The following is a 22,140-nucleotide window of genomic DNA, read 5'->3' as shown; positions in this document are numbered from 1 at the left end:
TCTCTGTCTCAAGATGTTCATGTAACCTGTGTGTGTGTGTGTGTGTGTGTTAGACCATCAATTATGTTGTCTGTTAGGCTTTGTCTTAATCTTCTTTATTTATTTATTTGGTTTGTACAATGCTTTATACTGTATACCCTGCCATTCTTTCTTATATTCTGTAAGTGCCTTGAGCATGGGAAAGGCGCTATATAAATAAAATGTAAAAAAAAAAAAAAATACAACTCCAGGAACCTCACAAGCAGTTAAGGAGCCTTGGCTTGAGCTTGGAGAACTTTTGCCTGTGAGCTGAGCTCCAGTAAGGCGGAGGTTGGGACAGCATGCTGCTAGCTGCTTGCACTGATCGACAAATTTATAAAACAAAAGCTGCTGATGTAGCGGTGCGAAGGGATTTAAGGTGTCCTGGGATTATGAGTTTTTTCATAGGCTTCAGGAATAATAGTGTTAAAAGGATTGATGCATGGATAAATGAACGAATTAATTAAAAAAATAATTAATTTGGTTTTGTGTTGGAGAAAGGTCCTACATTGTGCCTTGCAACACTGTAATGAAAACTGCACATTGAAAAATATCATGAATGCATTGAAGGATGGAGTTTTTGGAAATGTCTATACTTAAAGTACAAACTGCATTTCAAAGGACTTAAACATAACTTTTTTAATAATAATTCTTTTGTATGTAATATCTTTAGGAAGTCATATTAATAACAAACTCTACTTGTAAAACTATGCTTGCTGACATATTGAACTGAAATAAATCTGGCACAGAAAATGGATGCATGGATGAATGGATGAAATGTTTAATAAAGATGTAATAATTTGTATTACCAGCAGAAGCACTATTCTCTGTTAAACTTTTAGCACTTTCTGTTTTATATTCAGTCAGTCATTTTCCAACCCGCTACACAGCGTCACGGGGGCACAGGGCACAAGGCAGGAACAAACCTGGGCAGGGCGCCAGCCCACTGCAGGGCACACACACACACACACCAATCACACACTAGGGACAATTTAGGATCGCCAATGCACCTAGTCTGCATGTCTTTGGACTGTGGGAGGAAGGCCGGAGCACCCGGAGGAAACCCATGCAGACATGGGGAGAATATGCAAACTCCACGCAGGGAGGACCCAGGAAGTGAACCCAGGTCGCCTTCTGTTTTGTATTGATATTTTAAAAAGTTATTGTATATTGTTCTTAAAAAAATCATTACAGTATGACATAAAAAGTAGCACTGTACTGAAAAACATTCTTTTCAAAGAATGTCTGATACAATATTACTTGAAGTATTTAGATCAGAACGACAATTTATTATACCAAAATTTACTGACACTGCTTTTAACATTAGCATACAAATTCAAATGAAATATTTGCTTTTTCATACAAACTATATTCATTTTTTACATCAAAACCATTTGATTATTGTTTATGTAAAGTAAATATTTTACTAAAAGACTACAAACACAAAATGTAAACATAGTGAACATAAAAATTACAAAAACAGTGAACTTCATTATCTCTACGCATGCATTTACCTAAACCCCCTTTAATTCAATCCTCACTGTGCCAAAGTCTATCCCAGCAACATTATGCATGCAGAATCCAGCTGTGCCCGTGGTACCTGTCCTTAGCAGGACCCACTTATTCACATATCCACAGGTCCAATTTACTGTCACCATTTTACTTGCACATTTTTAGGAATTTGGGAAGAAAAGCCTCAGAAATACAGGGAGAAGGTGCAAACTCCACATAGACAATGATCAGATGCTGAACCTGTGAGTTGCCAGCACTAAACACTGTACCACCACTTAGCCTTCTGTTTTTCTTTCTAATACCTAAAGTTGTATGTAAATTCATTTAGAACTGTTATAAGAATATTACTGACATTGTTCATAGAAAATCTTAAAAAAATAAAATAAAAGAACATGAATTTGCATTTATCTCAAAGTGGCAGTTTTTCTGCTGAATCTGCAACACTCAGTGATTTTCCTTGGAGTTTTCTCTTATTCTTTAATAGTTGTTTTTTTCTTTTTTTTTACAATCTGCACAGTTATTACTTAACAGCTATACCTATGGTTTCTGTTTATTTTTGCGCTTTACTGTGGTCCTCAAATGCTGAAGTCTTACGTAAATAAGTAATGTTTAGCTAATTGATGCAGTTTCAGTTAATTTGAAGGACCCTAACCAATTCAGTAAACTGTCCCAGTAAACTATAATACAGATTGTTCTCTGCCTACTTGATCTTTACCTCAGTAGTCAATATTGATACATAATTTATTTCACTGTTTTTCTTGAAACAAGATAAGCTCACATAGGTACACTATTATAAAATTGTGCCGATTGCTGCAGTTGTCATTTTAGTGCTTAGTAAAGTAAAACGGTACAGCTGAGTGCTGCTGCTCTTCCACACCTCCAGCAAACTGGGTTGTAAAGCTGGCCAATCAGCTGTCTGTTGGAGCGGAAATGGTCTTCCCATATCTACTGTATGTATGTATGCTCTTTTTTCCTTCTCTTATATTTCAGAAAAATGCATGTCAGGATAACTAGGGACTCTAATTGTCTCCCTATGACTTTGTACCTTAGAGTGCCCTTTAAAGCACTGACATACTCACAAAGGCTCCTGCTGTGCACACCAATGCTGCTGGGGTATTCTTTTGCTTTTAATAAAATCTATTAATCATGTGCCTATAAAATATATATTTTTTTACAACATATGTGAATTAAATTCTTCTATGACTTTACTCTGAATAAAGCTGCACTGAGCAAGAATTACTTTCATATATTTTACCTAATATAACCAATTTTAGTGCTTTTCTAAACCATTTATAAAAAAAAGCATAGATGAAAGGATTAAAGGCTGAATTTGTGTAGGAAAACCAGAAAACAAATTCCAAAAGCAATGAAGGGATTGAAAAATTAATAGTAGGGTTAATAATATAGCAGAAAACTGAAGGTGACCAGCAAGAAAAAAAAACTCCAACAATGATTGCCAGTGTTTTTGCAGCCTTTGTTTCTCTCTTCCTTGAGTCTTCATTTCTGTGTTCACTTGTTTGTCATAAAGATTTGGCCTGCTTTGATGCTACCATGTAAATCTTGACATAGATTCCAATCATAATAGATCCGGGAATATAAAAGGAAATTACTGAAGAAATAGTACTTGAGACTTCATTTAGAATACCAGTGCAACTTCCTACACAATACTTGTAACTGATTCCATCAACTATACTCTCTTTAGGCTTTATATTGAGATCTATGAAAATCATCCCAAATCCATAAACAGCTGCTAGAGACCAGCAAATGAAAATCATCTTTTTTATAAGAATTACTGTAAATTTGGACTTATATTTAAAAGGATGGCAAATTGCATAATAGCGATCAATAGAAATAAAGAAAAGATGCAAAATAGAAGTTATGCAAAGCAAGAGGTCTATTGTGCTATGCAATATACAGAAGAGATCCCCAAAATACCAACATTTTTCAACAGTTCTGATCGCACTTGGTGGCATTACCAGTCCACCCAGAAGAAAGTCAGCAACTGCTAAAGAAAGCGTCAGAAAGTTTGTTGGTGTATGAAGCTGCTTGAAATGAGCAATAGCAATGATAACCAAACTGTTCCCAGACACAGTGAACAGAATTACTGTGCATAATGCTAAATACATAGGAATACGCAAGCTTAATGAGTAGGTTTGTCTGAGACATGAGTTTTGTGTTGATCTGAAACATAAATGGCTGTTATTTAAACCTTCAGTTTGATTCATATTGATGAGTCGCATTCAGGAATGTAATGCACTTGATTTGCCCCTTGCTGGGAAAAAATAAAATGTCATATCATAGCATCAGTATTTCATATAGGAGAACAGATTACAATGAAAACCTAACCTTGCACATTTTTATTTTAAGGTTTTTAAGATATAACTAATAACAAATGTTAAATACATTTTTTTAAGTAAATTATATGTTTGCTTTAAAAATACATGGCTTTGTATTTAGAATACAGCTCCTACACAATAGCATATAGATTTTCTGCCCACACTTACCAAGGTATCCTGAGTTTGGATGTGATGTGATTTTACTCACATTACTTGTTAGCTTTATATATTCTATAACCATCCAATTAAACACCTCTGTGACTTTTATTATTTCAGGTCAAGAAATCTCACTGCCTATGGAATATTCCCATAATAATTTATTTTCCCTGAAGTCACACGCACACACAATTCTAATGTATGACTGCAGTGGAAACCGTTTCAAAACAATTTATCTAAAAAATTTGAAGGTTTTTCATTTCTTAACTAAATTCTAATCAATGAGATAGAGCACAGGAAAATCACAGCCACATTTTCAATATATATTGTGATGCATGAGTCACTGTCTTGCACCCGAAAGAAGATGCTGAGTCCGGATTCAAGGAAACCAACTTCATTCCAATCAAATCAATAGCAGTTGGGGTCTTCATTCAGATGGGAGCTATCAGTTTATTACACACAGACACAGCAGGTTAGTGGCTAGGTTAGACATTTCCCCGATTCAACCATCAGCCAGCAAATTACGTTGTAAAGCTGCACTCCTGCGGTTGCCTCAGTGACAGAGATTTGGTGCACCGCACAGCTGGGGGAGTTTCATGGTCTAAACCCCTCACAATATATATACAGTATTTATAGTAAATTCTACAGTCATCCCTACACTCAGATAACTGCACAAATGACAAAGCACTACTAAACATCAGTATTTATTATAATAATTCTTCGCATTTATATAGTGCTTTTCTCACTACTCAAAGCGCTCAGCAATTGCAGGTTTAGGGCCTTGCTCAAGGGCCCAACAGAGCAGAGTCCCTTTTGGCATTTACAGGATTCGAATCGGCAACTTTCCGATTGCCAGTGCAGATCACTAGCCTCAGAACCACCACTCCGCCTTATTATAAAATAAAGCAAACAAAGGAGGGAAAATACAAGAACTAGGAACAAAATCACAAGATAAACAAACACCTGCTGCTTTTCTAGGCCTGTCATAAATAACATTTGCACTAGGGAATCCATTCCTGGACATTTTTCATTCCCGCATTCCCAGGAATGAAACTGCTGTAATTCCTGGGAAACCGGGAACGGCCAAGCTCGCATATACATCGTGTAAAAGTGTAAAAATCGATCAAGAAATAACAGAGTTATAGTTGAAAATAATTAAGTGGCCCGATTTTTTGGCCCATGGTGTAGTGTTTGGCCGATTAATTCAGTCAACAACAGACCAGCAGCAGTCAGTCTCCTGGCTCCGACTAAGACTGAGCACAGTGGACTGGGAGGAGTCTGCACTCTGCAGCTCACAAATGCTGGGACAAGGCAGACTTCATTGACGTCTGTCAGACAAGACCTTTGAACAGCAACTTGAAATTGCAATGCGTCAGTCTATTGCATCTGCATTATCTGTGCCAAGAAACTTGCCATCAGAGAATGATGACAAGAAACTGGATGCATCAGTAAAAGCTGAAATGGTGGTGTTTCAAAGCAACGGCAAGCACGGGTGTTGTTTAGAAAAGTGTATCAGTATCTGATGACTGTGCTGCCTACTTCAGTGGAGGCAAAGCGTGCTTTCTCAGCAGCTGGCATGCTCTGCACAAAGTGTGCTCTCGCCTGGACGACCGCACGCTGGACACGTTTTGCTTTCTATGCTCTTATTACCGCAACTAACTAGATACATGTACTTACAGTATATGACAGCATGAACTGCTTGTAGATAAGGTTAGTCTTTTATTGGTGTCAACATATTGCAGTAGTTTTATTTAAAATAAGTGTCAGTCATTCTAAAACTGTTCACATGTGAGATGCCCGTGCACTGTGTCATCCCCGGGAGCCCGGGATTCCCGGGAATGACATGTGGGATTCCCGAATTCCTGGGAATGGATTCCCTAATTTGCACCCCAGTTCATATTCTTACATAAATGTACTGAAACAATGTTTTTTTCTCTCACTTCATATACACCCCTCTCTTTCACTCTTTTCATGCCTCTCTTCTTCCCATCAGACTCCCCAGAAAAAGTCTTTTACAATCAATTGTCTTCCTTAGACAAAAGGCTCCTGGACAGAGAAGGAGTTGTCATTATCCACAATGAATCAAATGAAACAGGTAAGGTCAGGCTGCCAGTTCTGCACAAAATATTTAAAAGCAGAAGTGGAACAGAAGTGAGAAGGTGACCTTCTCAGTGGTTATTTTGTTACTGGTAAAATTCAGGAGATTTAAAGGTTGAGGTGTTGCTCAAATGTTGGTGTGCAATTGGGAGACCTAGATTTATGGGAGTTTGGAGTGCCTTTTGGATTGATACAGGCTGTTTCAATATAATGAACTGAATAGGTACTAATGTGAGTAGATTATTCAATGATTGTGTGAACTAGAAGATGGTGGCAGGAGGTTTTGACAGGCCAGGTTTATAGATTCACATAAAAAATGGACTGTTGTATTAATACAAATATAAAACAACTTTTTACATATGATGCACCAAAATAAAACCAATAATAATATATTAACAATATCATGTCTAATAGTATTGAGTAAATAGTATTGCTAATAGTATTGAGTAAAATAAATGAACCGTAGTTTTATGTAGCTACTAATAACAGTTATTATGATATTACAGCAGTAACAGAAACCTGCCTTAAACCTAGAGATGGGGTGGAGTTTTAACACAGATTGATACATATTATTATTGTATTATTATTATATTCGGGGGTTCTGGAGAGGAGGGTCTGTCGGATAGTCGAACCTCGGATTCAGGAGGAACAGTATGGTTTTCGTCCTGGTCGCGGAACAGTGGACCAGCTCTACACCCTTAGCAGAATCCTGGAGGGTGCATGGGAGTTTGCCCAACCAGTCTACATGTGTTTTGTGGACTTGGAAAAGGCATTCGGCCGTGTCCCTCGGGGAACCCTGTGGGCGGTGCTCCTGGAGTATGGGGTACCGGAACCCCCTGATAAGAGCTGTTCGGTCCCTGTACAACTGGTGTCAGAGCAGTAAGTCGAGCCCGTTTCCAGTGAGAGTTGGAATCCGCCAGGGCTGCCCTTTGTCACCGATTCTGTTCATAACTTTTATGGACAGAATTTCTAGGCGCAGTCAGGGTGTTGAAGGGGTCCGGTTTGGTGGACTCAGGATTGGGTCACTGCTTTTGGCAGATTAAGTTGTCCTGTTTGCTTCATCAGGCTGTGATCTTCAGCTCTCTCTGGATCGGTTCGCAGCTGAGTGTGAAGCGACTGGGATGAGAATCAGTACCTCCAAATCCGAGACCATGGTCCTCAGCCGGAAAAGGGTGGAGTGCCCTCTCAGGGTTGGGGGAGAGATCCTGCCCCAAGTGGAGGAGTTTAAGTATCTCGGGGTCTTGTTCACGAGTGAGGGAAGAATGGAGCATGAGATCGACAGGCGGATCGGTGCGGCATCCGTAGTGATGCGGGCTCTGCATCGGTCTGTCATGGTGAAAAAGGAGCTGAGCCGTAAGGCAAAGCTCTCAATTTACCAGTCGATCTACGTTCCTACCCTCACCTATGGTCATGAGCTATGGGTAGTGACCGAAAGTACGAGATCGCAAATACAAGTGGCTGAAATGAGTTTTCTCCGCAGGGTGCCTGGGCTTTCCCTTAAAGATAGGGTGAGAAGCTCAGTCATCTGGGAGGGGCTTAGAGTAGAGCCGCTGCTCCTCCGCATCGAGAGGAGTCAGATGAGGTGGCTTGGGCATCTGATCAGGATGCCTCCTGGACGCCTCCCTGGTGAGGTGTTCCGGGCACGTCCAACCGGGAGGAGGCCCCGGGGAAGACCCAGAACACGCTGGAGGGACTAAGTCTCCCGGCTGGCCTGGGAACGCCTTGGGATTCTCCCGGAAGAGCTGGAAGAAGTGGCCGGGGAGAGGGAAGTCTGGGCCTCTCTGCTTAAGCTGCTGCTCCCGCGACCCGACCTCGGATAAGCGGAAGAGGATGGATGGATGGATGGACACAGACACATTATGGTCTGAACACTTACCAGAATAACTAAAAAGGAAGAAAATTAAAAAGTAAGAAAAACTTTTCACTTGACAGTTACAATCACAGTGAGGTATTATGCAGATGTATTGCTGTTGTATAAATGAGCCACAGTAGTGTTTCTTGACACACTTCTACTGAATAATTTGTTGGCTGAAAATATTCAGTGTTAGTGTGTCAGAGAGAGGATGTGCATCATTGTGCATAACAGCACTGTTTTGTTTCAATTCTCTCATTCGTTGCTACCTCTAAGGGGTTCAGAGTGTGTCCCATAACTGAGCCTGCCCTTTTGATTAGCTTGTTGATTGGGTGGCCCTTTATGAATGTTACCAGCCCAGCACAATATAGCATAGAAAATTGCATTGCCAATAACAGAGTTGTAGAAGATGTAAAGGATGTAATTACTCACATAAAAGAAATGAAGACTCCTAAGGAAAAAGAGCCTGATCTGCCATTTCTTATATAGTTCCTCTGTTTTCCAAGACCAGTGCAACATATCATGGTTGTGGACATCCAAGTGTTTGTAGGAGTGCATCACCTCAACATAGAGGATCTTTGAAATGGCTAAAGTCAATAACCAGTTCCTTGTTTTTTCTTTTGTTAAAATTGAAGACAATTCTTTCTACACCAAGAAAGTTCTCCACATGATTCCCAGTCTCATCTGCCTTATCAATACACCCACAAAGTGTAGAGTCATCTGAGAATTTCTGCAGTTACATGACCTTCTTTGATTTTTATAGTTGAAGATGTACAGAATAAAGAGAAATGGAGTCTGGACTGTTCCTTGTGATGCTCCAGTATTCCTCACATCCATATCAAAAACTCATTTCTTGAGTCACACAAACTGCAGGCTGCCAACACATAGCCTATTACTCAGGACAACATATGCTCATCCAACTGCACATCTCTAAGCTTACCCTTAAATATAGATGGCTGGAAGGTATTGAAGGCACTAGAAAAATCAAAAAACATAATCCTCACAATGCTGTCAGCTTTGTCCAGGTGAGAAAAAGCTTTGTAGAGCACACAGATAACTGCATCCTCCTTCTTGGCAACTTGAAAAATGCAGGATCTTTTCCACAGCAGAGTCTTAGTGACAGACTGAACAGGTGACAGAGAATACCACAATTTTGGTCAGCACAGGCCTTAAGAACTTTTTCCAGTATCTAGCTTTCTCAGGTGTCTTCATACCTGGGGCCTCATGTATAAACGGTGCGTACGCACAGAAATGTTGCGTAAGAACTTTTCCACGTTCAAATCGCGATGTATAAAACCTACACTTGGCGTAAAGCTACGCACTTTTCCACGGTACCTCATGCCTTGTCGTACGCAAGTTCTCCGCTCGGTTTTGCAAACTGGCGGCACCCAGCGTCAAAGCAGTGCTACTGTTCTTGTGTGATTACTCATTATTTTCATGACGCGGCTTTATAAATACACAGAAACTAACCGCATATTGTTTATTAGTGTAATGCATCTGATTGTAATTAACTCGTAACAATATAATGGTCCAGGGAACAGCAATAGTATTCCAAATACCATAACTGCTTTAGCGTTGTTACTCTCACTTCTTCTTCTTCTTCTTCTTCTTCTTTCAGCTCCTCCCGTTAGGAGTTGCCACAGCGGATCATCTTTTTCCATATTTCTCTCACTGCACCACTCGGAGTATTGATATCACTGTATCTGAGTGTGAATCACAGCAGCAGCTGATCGGAAAGAGAATTATCGGTATACGGCATTAAGGACACGCTGTCTCAGCCACGGCAAAACGTTTCAAAGCCTTTCCTGTACGGACCTCGCGGTTCAAAACAGTTTAATCCCAAAAACTTTAAATGCAGCCAATCAAGTGCTCCTTGTAGAACTGTTTGTACTTATAAGTACAATTACCTCACTGTAAACTTGCACTATAGTTATAATATCGCACAACCTGAGCCACTTTATAAAGCGTATTTACATATGATGACGATATCATTTTTAAGGTGAAATGCAGCAAAATATGTTTGTTAAATTATACAGATAAAACTTTAACTTCATTTAAATAATTTATATTCTTCACTGGGAGTGTCTTTAAGGATAGAATAATTAAACATGTACTACGAAGATATTTCAATGTTCTTTAAACGTTTTGAAGAATCGGCGCTAAGCTTACAGATGGCTTAACGTCTATTACAGAGCTGATTGTATGGCGATCAGTTACTTGGGGAAAGAAAAGCAGTGATGGCTACGCCAATATGTATTGAATATAAAACAGAAAGATAAAATAACAACACAGCTAAAAACGCAGCGACAAATTTCGGCAAAAGTTAAATGTTTGTGTCATGAGCACAAACGTTCTTTAACTCCTATCATCATGAAAATGATATCACGTATACATCTCAGTATTTTAGTTATTCAGAGAGCTGTAATATCACGAATGTAATGGACTCTGTGTCCAGTTGGAGGAAGAGAGCCGGTTTAAGAAGCAAGTAGTGATTCACACACATAGAGCACATAGAAAATCAAATACAAAACAAAGCATTTAACATGCTACTTTAATTACGATGTGATTTTAGAAACTGGTTAATTAAACAATTTTAAGATGAATTTTATGATGTTCTACTTTAATGACAAAATAAACTACGTGATTAAAGTGGAAATGTCGAGATTGAAGTGGACATTTCGTGCTTTTTCCCCACCGTGTGGCTTTTTTCTCTGTACCCTAATAAGCTTTCATATGACACTCAGACAGTGGGCTACAACTCGGCTTTCCACGGCGTCTTTGATATGCGACTTCTTTTTTATTTCTGGCACTGTGCGATTTGTGAATGTGAGCTTTCAAGTTTCTCCACCACGCTATGCCACTCGATCAACTTCCTTTTGTTGATTATACCATGGCTTATTTGAACAAATAGTATGTTTTTCCTTTGCCTCCACTTGGTATTCGCTGAAATTCTTATATTTTCCCCGTGCTTTTCCCATTGTCTTTTCACAGAAGGCTGCGCTTAAGGGCGATTTATATTGATTTGCATATTCAAATAGGCGTAATTCTGGGAGGATTTGGGGCGTTACATAATGCGCGTGCACGAGCGTTAGTTTTCACGCTGATCGGGATTTATGTAGCAGAAGAACGTGGGAGTTGGAGTACGCACAGATTCCTGCATCTGGATTTTTCTGTGCGTAAGCACATTTCGGCTTTTGTGCTTACGCCATGTTATAGTGCGAGTTCTACGCACGGCGTTATACATGAGGCCCTTGGTCTTCAGTTATGGACAGCCCATGCTGAATACATTAAATATTCAATAATAGGTGAAAATTCAAATTGGTAAAGAGATATAAAATCTTTTCTATTCTTTCCGTGCACTTTTTATCTCATTAGGACTTTGAGAGTCCACAATCACATAGCTTGACACACCTCTGGTCCAGCACCGAATTGCGACTGCCTGCAGCTCCCAGGGCCCCTTGCCCTTCACCTGATGCCACAGCACAATGCACCTCCCATGAGACAGCTTAACACATCCCGATCCAACAAGCAAATCAAAGATGCACCACCTCGACAGCAGCAAACCCAGGGCATCTTGCCCATCTAATGGGTGCCACTGTGTCTTTTAACTCCCTCCTGTGTAAGGCTGTGATGGCTTCCCCTTATCTCGCCTGCTCCACAACTCAGCTGACGAGATTGCTGCCACTTAATAGACTTCACAGCACTCAGTCTGACTCCTTAACAAAATGTTCAATCCTTTCATCTTCCCAACTCTCTCACACCATCGTTTGCTGCCCTGTTCTCCGTCTCTTATTCTTACTATCTCCTTCTCTATCCTACACAGGCTCCTTTATACTCTGTGGGTGCAGATGCTTTATTTGAGCTGATGGCATTTGCATCTAAATGTGTGATCAGCCAATTTCACCATTAAGAACTCCGGGTCACACAGCATTGCAGCAGAAATGGAGTCCATTTCCACTGTTTATATTTTAAAAACTTTGCACTGCAACAGACCTCTAACTCAATTCACCACAATATTACCTTTCCATACATAATGTAAGAGTGTCATCAAGTGAAACAAAACATGCCATTTGTGTGTCACTCAAGATCCCCACTCCTATGACATAAAGATTTTGTGCTCGTGTCTTATTCTCAAAGAAACAAAACTATGATGTGAGTGCTACAGAATCACTGGCAATATATTTTTGGAAGAATGGAAACATTGGTTAGATACTCAAAAACAATAAAAATCGTAATTATCTAAAGACACCAAAAAGTCTAAATATTTTTTATGTCAAGCTTGATGGTGTATCGATTATTGTTAGAGAATTATTGTGAGAAAGAACATAGCAAGGAAATTAATTTCAAGACAAGAAACGAGGTTAGAACAATCAGCAATGGAAAGCCTGGAAGACAATCTGAAACAGAATCTAAAGACAAAATAATTGGTTCATAACCATATTGATAGTCTAAAGGAGAGATATTAGTCTTTCCAGTTTGGCTTAAGAGATTCCATACTACAACTGCCTCTGGATTAATGTATTCTTTGTTTATTTGGACATGGTATTGAAACTATCTGTACACAAGGTAAATACATAATAAATACATGGCAGTGTGCATATTTATTAACAGTGTTTTGGGAACCTTGGATGTGGATGTGGAGTAAAAAAACACACACACAAAAACAAAAGACTTTGCTTCTTTTACGTTGGCATGTAAATCTTGAGGTGAGATCCAAACAGAGTACTACTTTCTAAATTCAAAATAAATAGAACAACACATAATGTATTTTGTTTACGGCTAACACATTTTTAGAATAATTCAATCAGTGGGAGCAAGCAGGGATCTACTGTTTTTTCAAGTGAAAATTCAGCTGTACCTCTTTTGTTTTTTGTATGCTCAATTTGCTGAATTTATACCATAGCTGCTGGCACATTGTCAACACTGGTGAGGATGTAAGCTTACGTGAAGTTTTTGAGGTGTACATTCTGCAGTTTTCCTTCATCTCAGTGATGCCCTGTCCAGAGCTGGTTCTGCCATGCACCCACTGCTTCTTAGATAAGTTAAAACCCCTTGAATTAAAGTAACTGGATTTGAAAATATTATGTAATTATGCTGTTGCAAAACCTGCTCAAAATGTGCATGTGTGTTAACAGTGAGTTAAGAATCTGCTTTCAGTACCTACTTCAGATTTGCTCATGATGCAGTTTCCTAACCCTTTCTTTACTGATTGGTAATGGGTTCTCTGAAAAGACATTTTACAATATAGCTGACCATGTTTTAAAAATACCTTAAATAAAAAAATAAGGGATGTGGTTTCAAGGAGAAATATACATAAAGAAATAGTCTTTTTGTTTATCAAACAGCTAATCGCTAAACTCAAGCAAGTGTCATCAACAGTACATCATTAAATGTGGCCAAACTGATTTACTATTTATGTTGGAGAGTGTAATTCAGTGCCCACGCTGGGGGTAAATTTTGGCCACAAACTAAAATTTCACCAACTAAACACCAGGAGCAGTAACTTTGCCAGTGCCAGGTCCCAAAAATGCTTCCTAGTGGCACTTCTCTGAAAAAGAACAATTGTGTTCAGTAATGAGAATAAAAAAGAGCCTATGCTTCCCCTGTGCAAATTTCTCAGAGTTATGTTGACATGTCAGACAAACACACATTCAGCTTTATGTGTTATATATTATAGTTATATGTAATGTGAATAATAATTAAGCAAGTTAAATTTAACTAGAACTTCCTTTTTGTACATAAAAAGCAATGAAAAACTAGCAAGGAAAATCAAAACTCATTTAGGTATTTTGTCAGTACTAATGAAGTACGTAATACAATTTCACTGTACTCCATTTACATGAAAATAATTACTTAATATTTAATAATGTTTATCTTTAAACATAAACTTAACAGAATGACTAAAGTACACAGCAAAAGTGTTAATTAATATTGTCATCTTCAGAAACTAATAATATGTGTTAACTTGTTCAAATAGCCACTCTCTAAATATATCATTTTATTACCACCTTGCTTAGGTGTTTCAAAGTTTACTTAGGTGTTTTGTATGTGTTGATTTTCAACTTTTCATCATTAATGTAAATCTAAGTCATAAGTTAATGAATTTACTTAACAATAATATTAGAAGGGCAACATAGTGGCTGTTGTAGTTTCCATGTTCTTCCCATGTCCAAACGGGTTTCCTCCCACAGTCCAAACACATGTTGGTTAGGTAAATTGGTGATATTAAATTGGTCTGATTGTGTGAGTAGAAGTGTGAGTGTGCGTTCACCTGGGTGCCCTGTCAGAAATTGTTTTCGCCTTGAATGTAATGCTTGATAGGACAGGCTAGAATAGGCTCCAACTTTCTTCTGACCCTGGTCAGGATAAGCTGGTTAGAAAATCGGTAGATGCATACTATTAGAATCAGGATCATATTATACAAGGAGTACATTAGCATCAATCTAAAAATTATAGGGGAAATAATAATAGTAATAATAATAAGTTTTATTTTTGTAGCACCTTTCATACACTCAAGGACCCTTTACAATTCAATAAACACATCAACAAGACAACAGAAATTACATACAAAAAATTAATAATACTCATTGAAGAGATGTGTTTTAAACTGGATTTTGAAATGAGTGATAGATTTTTCCTCACAAAGGCTGAAAGGAAGAGCATTCCAAATTTTAGGGGCTATCACACTGAAAGCTCTGCCACCCATAGTTACTAACCTGTATTTAGGTACAGTTAGTATGTTAGCGTCCGATGATCTTAATGCACAGGCAGGAGTGTAAGGAAGCAGCTCAGACAGATAATGAGGGGCTAAACCATGAAGGGCTTTAAAGGTGAGAAGAATAATTTTATATTTGATTCTTGAAAAGACTGGTAACCAATGCAAATCATAAAGGACAAGAGTGATGTGAGCAGAGTTTTTAGTGTGTGTAAGTAGATGAGCAGCAGAATTCTGAGCATATTGTAATCTATTGATATATTTAGTTGGGAGGCCATAAAACAATGCATTGCAATAGTCCAGACAGATAATGTTGAAAGCATGAAGCAGGGTTTCAGTATTCTTTCCACTGAGGAAAGAATGCAGATGAGTAATGTTGCGAAGATGAATAAAAGCTGTCTGTACTATTGAGCTAATGTGTGGTTAAAAAGTAAGAAGCTGACAAAAGATTGACACCCAAATTACGGACTGATACTGAGGGTTCAACTAGAATCCCATCAATGTCACTTTTTATCCCACGAAGGATATAAAGGAGAGATTTAGTACCAACTAATAAGATTTATTTTTTTTATCAGAATTAAGTCATAAAAAATTATCTGTCAACCAATGACTGATTTCCTGAATGCAATCAGTCAGTGCAACAGGTGAAGATGTTGCAGTTGCATCAACACTTATATAAAGTTGTGTCATCGGCATAGAAGTGGAAGCTTAGACCTTACCGACGAATAATCTCACCTATTGGGAGCATATAGATGTTAAAGAGGATCGGACCTAGAACTGACCCTTGAAGGATACCTTGTGTGAGTGAAGTAGTGGCAGATTTATGTTCCCTAATGAAGATATAATACTGGCGATCACTGAGGTAAGATGTGAACCAAGAAAGAGCAACACCAGAGATACAAATAGCTGAAAGTTAGGACAGTAAAATTTTATGGTTATCTGTATCAAATTCTGTGGTTAAGTCAGGGAGAACTAGAATAGCGACCATCCCAGAATCTGCGGTTGTAAATAAGTCATTGGTTACCTTAAATAAAGCAGTTTCAGTGCTATGTAGGGCTCTGAGTCCAGACTGAAAAGGCTCAAGCAAGTCATGCAAGTTTAAATAATCATTAATTTGAGCAGCAACAACCTTTTCTAAGATCTTAGCCACAAATGGAAGATTAGAGATTGGGCAATAAAATCTTAGCTGTAACAGATCTAAGCCAGGTTTTTTTTTAAGACAGGTTTTACAGCAGCAGTTTTGTAAATCACTTGGAACAACACAGGTGCGGAAACTACAGTTGATAAAATGAGAAATGGGAGCAGAAAGTTTAACAGTACAAGCCTTAATCAGTAAAGTAGGGACATGGTCTAAGTGGCAAGTAGATTGATTTAATTTAGATATTACTTCAGCAATATAAGTTGATGTCTAACAGACCAAATCGTGGAGATAGTGCCAGCAGATGCAGAGGTAATATTAAAATGACGCAGAGAGGAGCGGTGTATATACTGCAGACAAGCAATGGCAAGCTTCATGCATAAGCCGTATATCACCACATCTAGTCTGGAGTGCATACGGTAAGCACATAGTTGTGTTGAAGAGTAGGTAATCATCATTAGAAAACACAATACAGTAATCCCTCGCTACTTCGTGGTTCACTTTTCGCGGATTCACGACTTTGCGGGTTTTTAAATATAGTAGTAGTATTTCCTAGTCTAAGAACAACAAAACAAGTTCGGTGACTAAGTGCGTTGTAACATGGGCTGTGATTGGTACATGGGAGGGAGACGACAAATCACAGCTTCCCGCTTTCTAATCGGGCCCGTGATTGGTGCTTTGACTGATGCCCAGATCCCACAGCACCTCCCCTTGTCTCTCTGTTGCGGCTGTGGCTGCAGACTGGCTAAGGATCTGCAAGAGCAGTCACAGGAATGGGATGAGGATATAGTTCGATCGGTCCAATTTTGCAATAAGGTCGACGACGTCATGACCACCTACAAGTTGCTTTTCGACCAGAAAAAGAAGCAGCAGCAGCAACTGCCGATCACAATGTTTTTGCAGCCTCGCAAAAAAGAGCCAGTTCCTACTACTACTACGGATACACCTTTGGAAACCGTGGAAGAGGTGCCCCAGGAAATGGCACTGCTGTCTGAAGAGAAAAATACAGTCATCGGCTGCGCAGTAAAAGTCATCATCATCGTCATCATTTTTACTGCACAGCATATTCATCACCATCATCACGTCATATATAGGTACGTGTACTTCGCTATACAGTAACTGTAAACTTATCTACCGATTTCATATTGCTTAACAGTTGTCCCTGTTATTAATAGAGTAAAGGGTGGGTTGTAAACATTATAGAGAGGGTTTAAAAACGTCCAAATACACGTTAAATAATTAAATAAATATGGTGTCCCTACTTCGCGGAAATTCAGTTATTGCGGCTGGCCTTGGAACCTATCTCCTGTGATAAACGAGGGATTACTGTATCAGCCACCACCATGTTAGCCAGAACCCATAAACTAACTCCAACTGAGCAATAAACAAAGTGTTAATCCTAGTCAAGTAAGAAGGTAACCATGCCGACTCAGGGAGAGTACAGGGGAGAGGGGTCGTAGAATATAGGCAGCGAATGGAGTAAAACTTTACAAAAACTCCAGCATGAATCTAGTGAGAATCCATCTATAAAACATAAACAGCATGAGCAAGGCAGAGGACATAGTAACAGCAACAAAGCAAAAGAGAGCAAAAAAGACACCGGTGAGAAGCAGCAGCCAGATCGCACACAGTGTACTCTCATCCGGAACTGGAACTCCCAATTCAGATCAGAAATGAAAATAATTAGCTTTATAGGGGAGAATAGAGCTACAATACAATACAATATAATACAATTCAATTTATATTTGTATAGCCCAAAATCACACAAGAAGTGCCACAATGGGCTTTAACAGGCCCTGCCTCTTGACAGCCCCCCAGTCTTGACTCTCTAAGAAGACAAGGAAAAACTCCCAAAAAACCCTTGTAGGGAAAAAATGGAAGAAACCTTGGGAAAGGCAGTTTAAAAAGAGACCCCTTTCCAGGTAGGTTGGGCATGCAGTGGGTGTCAAAAAGAAGGGGGTCAATACAATACAATACACAGAACACATCAAATGCTCAATACAGTATAAAAATAAAAATTTTACAAGTGCAGACCAGAATTTAACAGTAGATGATATCACATAATATGATTTGGATTTGTTTAAAGTCCTGGAGACCTCAGCCATCAAGTTGCCTCCCCCATTTTTGCCATTCCACAGCTGAAACAGCGCTGGGCCAGCCAATTCTTTACACTTAATTTTGTTAATTCTATTTCATTTTTATATATATACTAGGAGGCTCTGCCCACTGCTCGCTTTGCATGGCCAACTCGGGGGCAGGCACTGGGCCCCCATCTATCCTGCAGCTCAGCCACTCTGTTAGAGAAAGTGATTGTATTTAAAGATATGGTACAAGCCCTCCTGGCTCCTTCGGCACCCAACCCCAAGTTGCAGCCTAGTAGGTCGCTCCAGGACTTTCTTGATATTTTAGTTCATAATTTAAAAATTAAAGTTCAATAAATTCGGAACAGAATGACACCAAACATATATATGTAGGTTTTAAAATAAGCCCGATTTAAAGCGTGATAAAAAATGTGACATAAAAACATCACATAAAATGTTGCACTTTTAGGCTTAGGATTGTATATATATATATATATATATATATATATATATATATATATATAGAGAGAGAGAGAGAGAGAGTAGATATACAGTATATGTGTGGAACAACTCTTTTTAATTTTCTCTATTTCATTAAGCAACTGATGTAATACATTTTGTGGAATTACTTTCAGTGAGCAGGTTAATTTGAATTCTTTTCAAATTATTTTCATTGTGATTTTGTCTAATAAAATGTAATGACAGAACAAAAGTGTAGTTTCTTTATTAGCATTTGCGTGCTACAACGGTCAATTGTCTAGTAGGGCAAAAATGAGAAAAATATTCTTCATACATCTCTAACACAAAGGAATATTATAAAAAAAAAGTAGATGTATAAGCTTTGGTGGGCTGGTGCCCTGCCCAGGGTTTGTTCCTGCCTTGCGCCCTGAGCTTGCTGGGATTGGCTCCAGCAGACTCCTGTGACCCTGTGTTAAGATATAGGGGGTTGAATAATGGGTGGGTGGGTAGATGTATAAGATGTAGTTTAAGTTAATTTGATGAAAATAACTGTAAAATTCATTTTAGATTTTCCTCTCAATTTGTAAGACAGTATTTTTTAAATTTTAAATAAATATATAATTTAAAGGTTAAAGGTTAAATAACGCCAGTTGTAATAATGTGTAAGTATCAATTCATACAAGCTTTACTGTTTTAAAATAATGCTTTATAAAAATAAAGTAATATTTGTATTAAATTATAATATCATTTTATTCAGATACCTGTTTCAAGCAGCTGTTTTTTTTAACCTTGAGACTCTTGCCTAATGATCATTTTCCACACCTTGTTACAAGTGGGAAATGTTTAATCCTTGAGGCAAAAAGAATTGTTTGAATTTCATGTCTCTGATTTCTCCTGTTGAATTGCCAGTATGTGTATATAAATTATCAAGGAAAAGCCAGACACACCACTGGATGAGAAAGCTTTAAAGGAAGGTGAGTGTAAACATTGGCTCTCTTTAGTTATAGACAGTGCACTTTAAAGGACAAGAAATTAGAGGGTTAAGAAAAGGAATTAGGTAAAGATTATCAAATAATTAAAATTCATAATTTATAATAAAAATGTTTTCAACCTTAATTACATTAAAATGTATTTAAATGCATATATCAGAAATACATTTCTGACTATTGTAAAAACTAACCTTTATAAAAGCAGAAAAGCTAAAAGTTCAGAATTTCAAATAATAAGGTGGAAAAAGACAATGAGTTAAATAAAAGCAGAAACAAAACAGACCAGTCATCCAGATGAATTGTAATTGTTAGCGGATTTCATTGCAGTTATTGTCTTCATCTGTGCTCTCTTTCATTCATCTTTCTTCTGATTTTACTTCTGAGATGTACATACAGTTATGCAAAATATTTAAATTACTGGATTCCGTTTACTTTTCACTTTATTATATGTAAACAGGGTGGTCCAGATCTAATTATGCAGATCCAGATCATCTGGATGACTTTGATTCTTCATGTCGTCAGTTCGCACATTTCTCAATGGTCTGGGATTTTCCAGTGATTTTCTGTGTAATAAACTTAATAAGTTATAGCGTAATGAAAGTTGCATAATTAGATCTGGAACAACATATAGAATGACCTGTCAATGCTACCTTAAAACACAAAAGTATTTTTTCATAAACAGGCCATGAAAAAGATCAATTCTGAATGGATAATATTTTTTTTCAGGAGTTAAAACTGGATGTCCTGTCTAATTGTTCTGTCAGAGGAGAAACTTACAGCAAGCCTATTGGTTGCATAAAATTCCTCATCATAACCTATGCATAGCAAAAAAGCTCCCATTATATGGAGAATGCCATTCAATTTTGAATTCAGAAAACAAACAGGTAATTTTGCTTATGATTAAGAAATCCCTTTAAATAAAAATATACACAAGAAAATTTGTGAAAAATAAAGAGATTTAACTTGGATATTTATTGTACGTTTAGCTGCACAAACAATTTATCTGAGCAATCTAGTAAATTTCAGCTTGACATAATTTGTATTACATAATTCATCTTATTTATAATCTAAGTAAGTAAAAATTGTAAAGAATTACTTAAATGTTTGAACTATAAGCTAAACGTGCTGGCATATTGGAAGATGGCAAGATTAAACGTATAACATTAGTGCTTTAATTATTTCCATATGCTTTTAAAATTACATTGCTATCCAGCTATACTGCATAATAAATAATATCTCTATATCAAACGTTTTCTTTTTATTTGGCTGCTCATGTTTTGCATCAGGATCTACATTACAAGTTTACTTCTTGGTATGTTATTTTGTGAATATTTGCCAATTAATAATGACATGCTTTACTGCTGCAAAGTTCATACAATTTCAGGCTAAAACAAAACTGTTAATTACAAGATGCTTAACCATTTCTTTGTATTAATGATACATCATTTTTAAACTTTGTTTTCTCAGGTAATGAACATTTTAGTCAAAGAAACAGTATGAGTGAAGGCATCGATGGAATGCTACATGACAGTTTTTTTTGCTATCCATCTATAAACAACTCATGTCATAAACAAGCCCATCCATTTTATGCCCGTTTATTCATATACACCGCCCTCAGTATGGCCATTATTGTCACCGTTTGTGGAAATTTTCTAGTTATTATTGCTATTTCCCATTTTAAGGAACTCCACACACCCACCAATTATCTCATCCTCTCCTTAGCAGTTGTTGATTTACTCCTAGGGGGTGTAGTAATGCCTCCAGTTATGGTTTCTGCAGCAGAAAACTGCTGGTATTTTGGGGAGCTGTTCTGTAAAATACGGCACAGCTCCGCCATCATGCTCTGCACAGCTTCTATTATACACCTATCGATCATTTCCATCGATCGCTACTATGCTGTGTGTCATCCTCTAACATACAAAACTAAGATTACTGTGTCCTTCACTGTTAACATAATTTGCATTAGCTGGATTCTGTCAGCTGTGCTGGGATTTGGAATTGTTTTCCTAGAATTGAATCTAAAGGGCATTGGAGAGCTTAATAACAACTGTGCAGGAAGTTGCATTCTTGTCCAAAACGAAGGCTCAGGATTGCTTTCATCCATACTTTCTTTTTACATTCCTGGAATTATCATGATATGCATTTATGTGAAAATATTTTCTGTAGCAAAGAGACAGGCTAGATCTATTAGAGCCATGGCTGCTAGATGTCAAACATATGAAGAAAAGAGAAATGCAACAACCAGAAAAAGAGAAACAAAGGCTGCTAAGACACTAGCAATCGTGTTGGGAGTTTTTCTTTTCTGTTGGTCTCCTTTTTTTCTGTGCAACATCATTGACCCTATAATACAGCACAAAACACCCACATTCTTAATAGAAATGATTACATGGTTTGGATGTCTTAATTCAACTTTTAACCCACTTGTTTATGGGTTTTTTTACAGCTGGTTTAGAAAAGCTTTAAAAATGATTGTGTCTGGAAATATCTTTCAAAGTGATTCTTCTAGGTTACAACTTTTTTCTGACTAAAAAATAAGTCTACATTTGTATATCCTGCTATTTTTATTTTTATAATGTACTTTGATCATATTGTATTTGATTTACAAAAAATGTACAGTTTTTTATTTCATCAAATAATATAGTATATGTTTGACTTTAATTAATAAATAGAACATATTTTCACTTTATTTAGATATTATTTTGTTTGTATTATAAAAGCAGTATCGAATAATCAATGATCAGAATGTACTGATGTAAATAAAAAAATTTGCATTGAAAGAAAAGTATT

The 22,140-nt window shown here is 37.6% G+C and overlaps 2 protein-coding genes across 2 annotated transcripts; one reads left to right on the top strand and one right to left on the bottom strand.

Moving 5' to 3' along the window:
• Positions 1–3,050: 3,050 nt before the first annotated feature.
• LOC120526514 (trace amine-associated receptor 1-like) lies at positions 3,051–3,656 on the bottom strand. Its single transcript, XM_039749678.1, has one exon. The coding sequence runs from the start codon at positions 3,654–3,656 to the stop codon at positions 3,051–3,053; it is 606 nt and encodes a 201-aa protein (XP_039605612.1).
• Positions 3,657–20,188: 16,532 nt separating this feature from the next.
• On the top strand, positions 20,189–21,881 carry LOC120526788 (trace amine-associated receptor 1-like). Its single transcript, XM_039749934.1, has 2 exons — positions 20,189–20,237; positions 20,821–21,881. Exons 1-2 carry the CDS (start codon positions 20,204–20,206, stop codon positions 21,879–21,881), a joined length of 1,095 nt encoding a protein of 364 aa, XP_039605868.1. The 5' UTR covers positions 20,189–20,203.
• Positions 21,882–22,140: the final 259 nt, after the last annotated feature.

This window comes from Polypterus senegalus, chromosome 3 (genome assembly GCF_016835505.1).
Source record: "Polypterus senegalus isolate Bchr_013 chromosome 3, ASM1683550v1, whole genome shotgun sequence".
Lineage (NCBI taxonomy): Eukaryota > Metazoa > Chordata > Cladistia > Polypteriformes > Polypteridae > Polypterus > Polypterus senegalus.
This window is presented reverse-complemented; position numbering and strand designations above follow the sequence as displayed.

What these genes read in the sequence shown, in the direction of transcription:
- LOC120526514 (XM_039749678.1), bottom strand. Translation starts at nt 3,656, where the DNA reads ATGTATTTAGCATTATGCACAGTAATTCTGTTCACTGTGTCTGGGAAC.
- LOC120526788 (XM_039749934.1), top strand. Translation starts at nt 20,204, where the DNA reads ATGCCATTCAATTTTGAATTCAGAAAACAAACAG. An exon ending in TGAATTCAGAAAACAAACAG is followed by an intron (nt 20,238 to 20,820) that starts GTAATTTTGCTT and finishes TTGTTTTCTCAG; the next exon opens with GTAATGAACATTTTAGTCAA.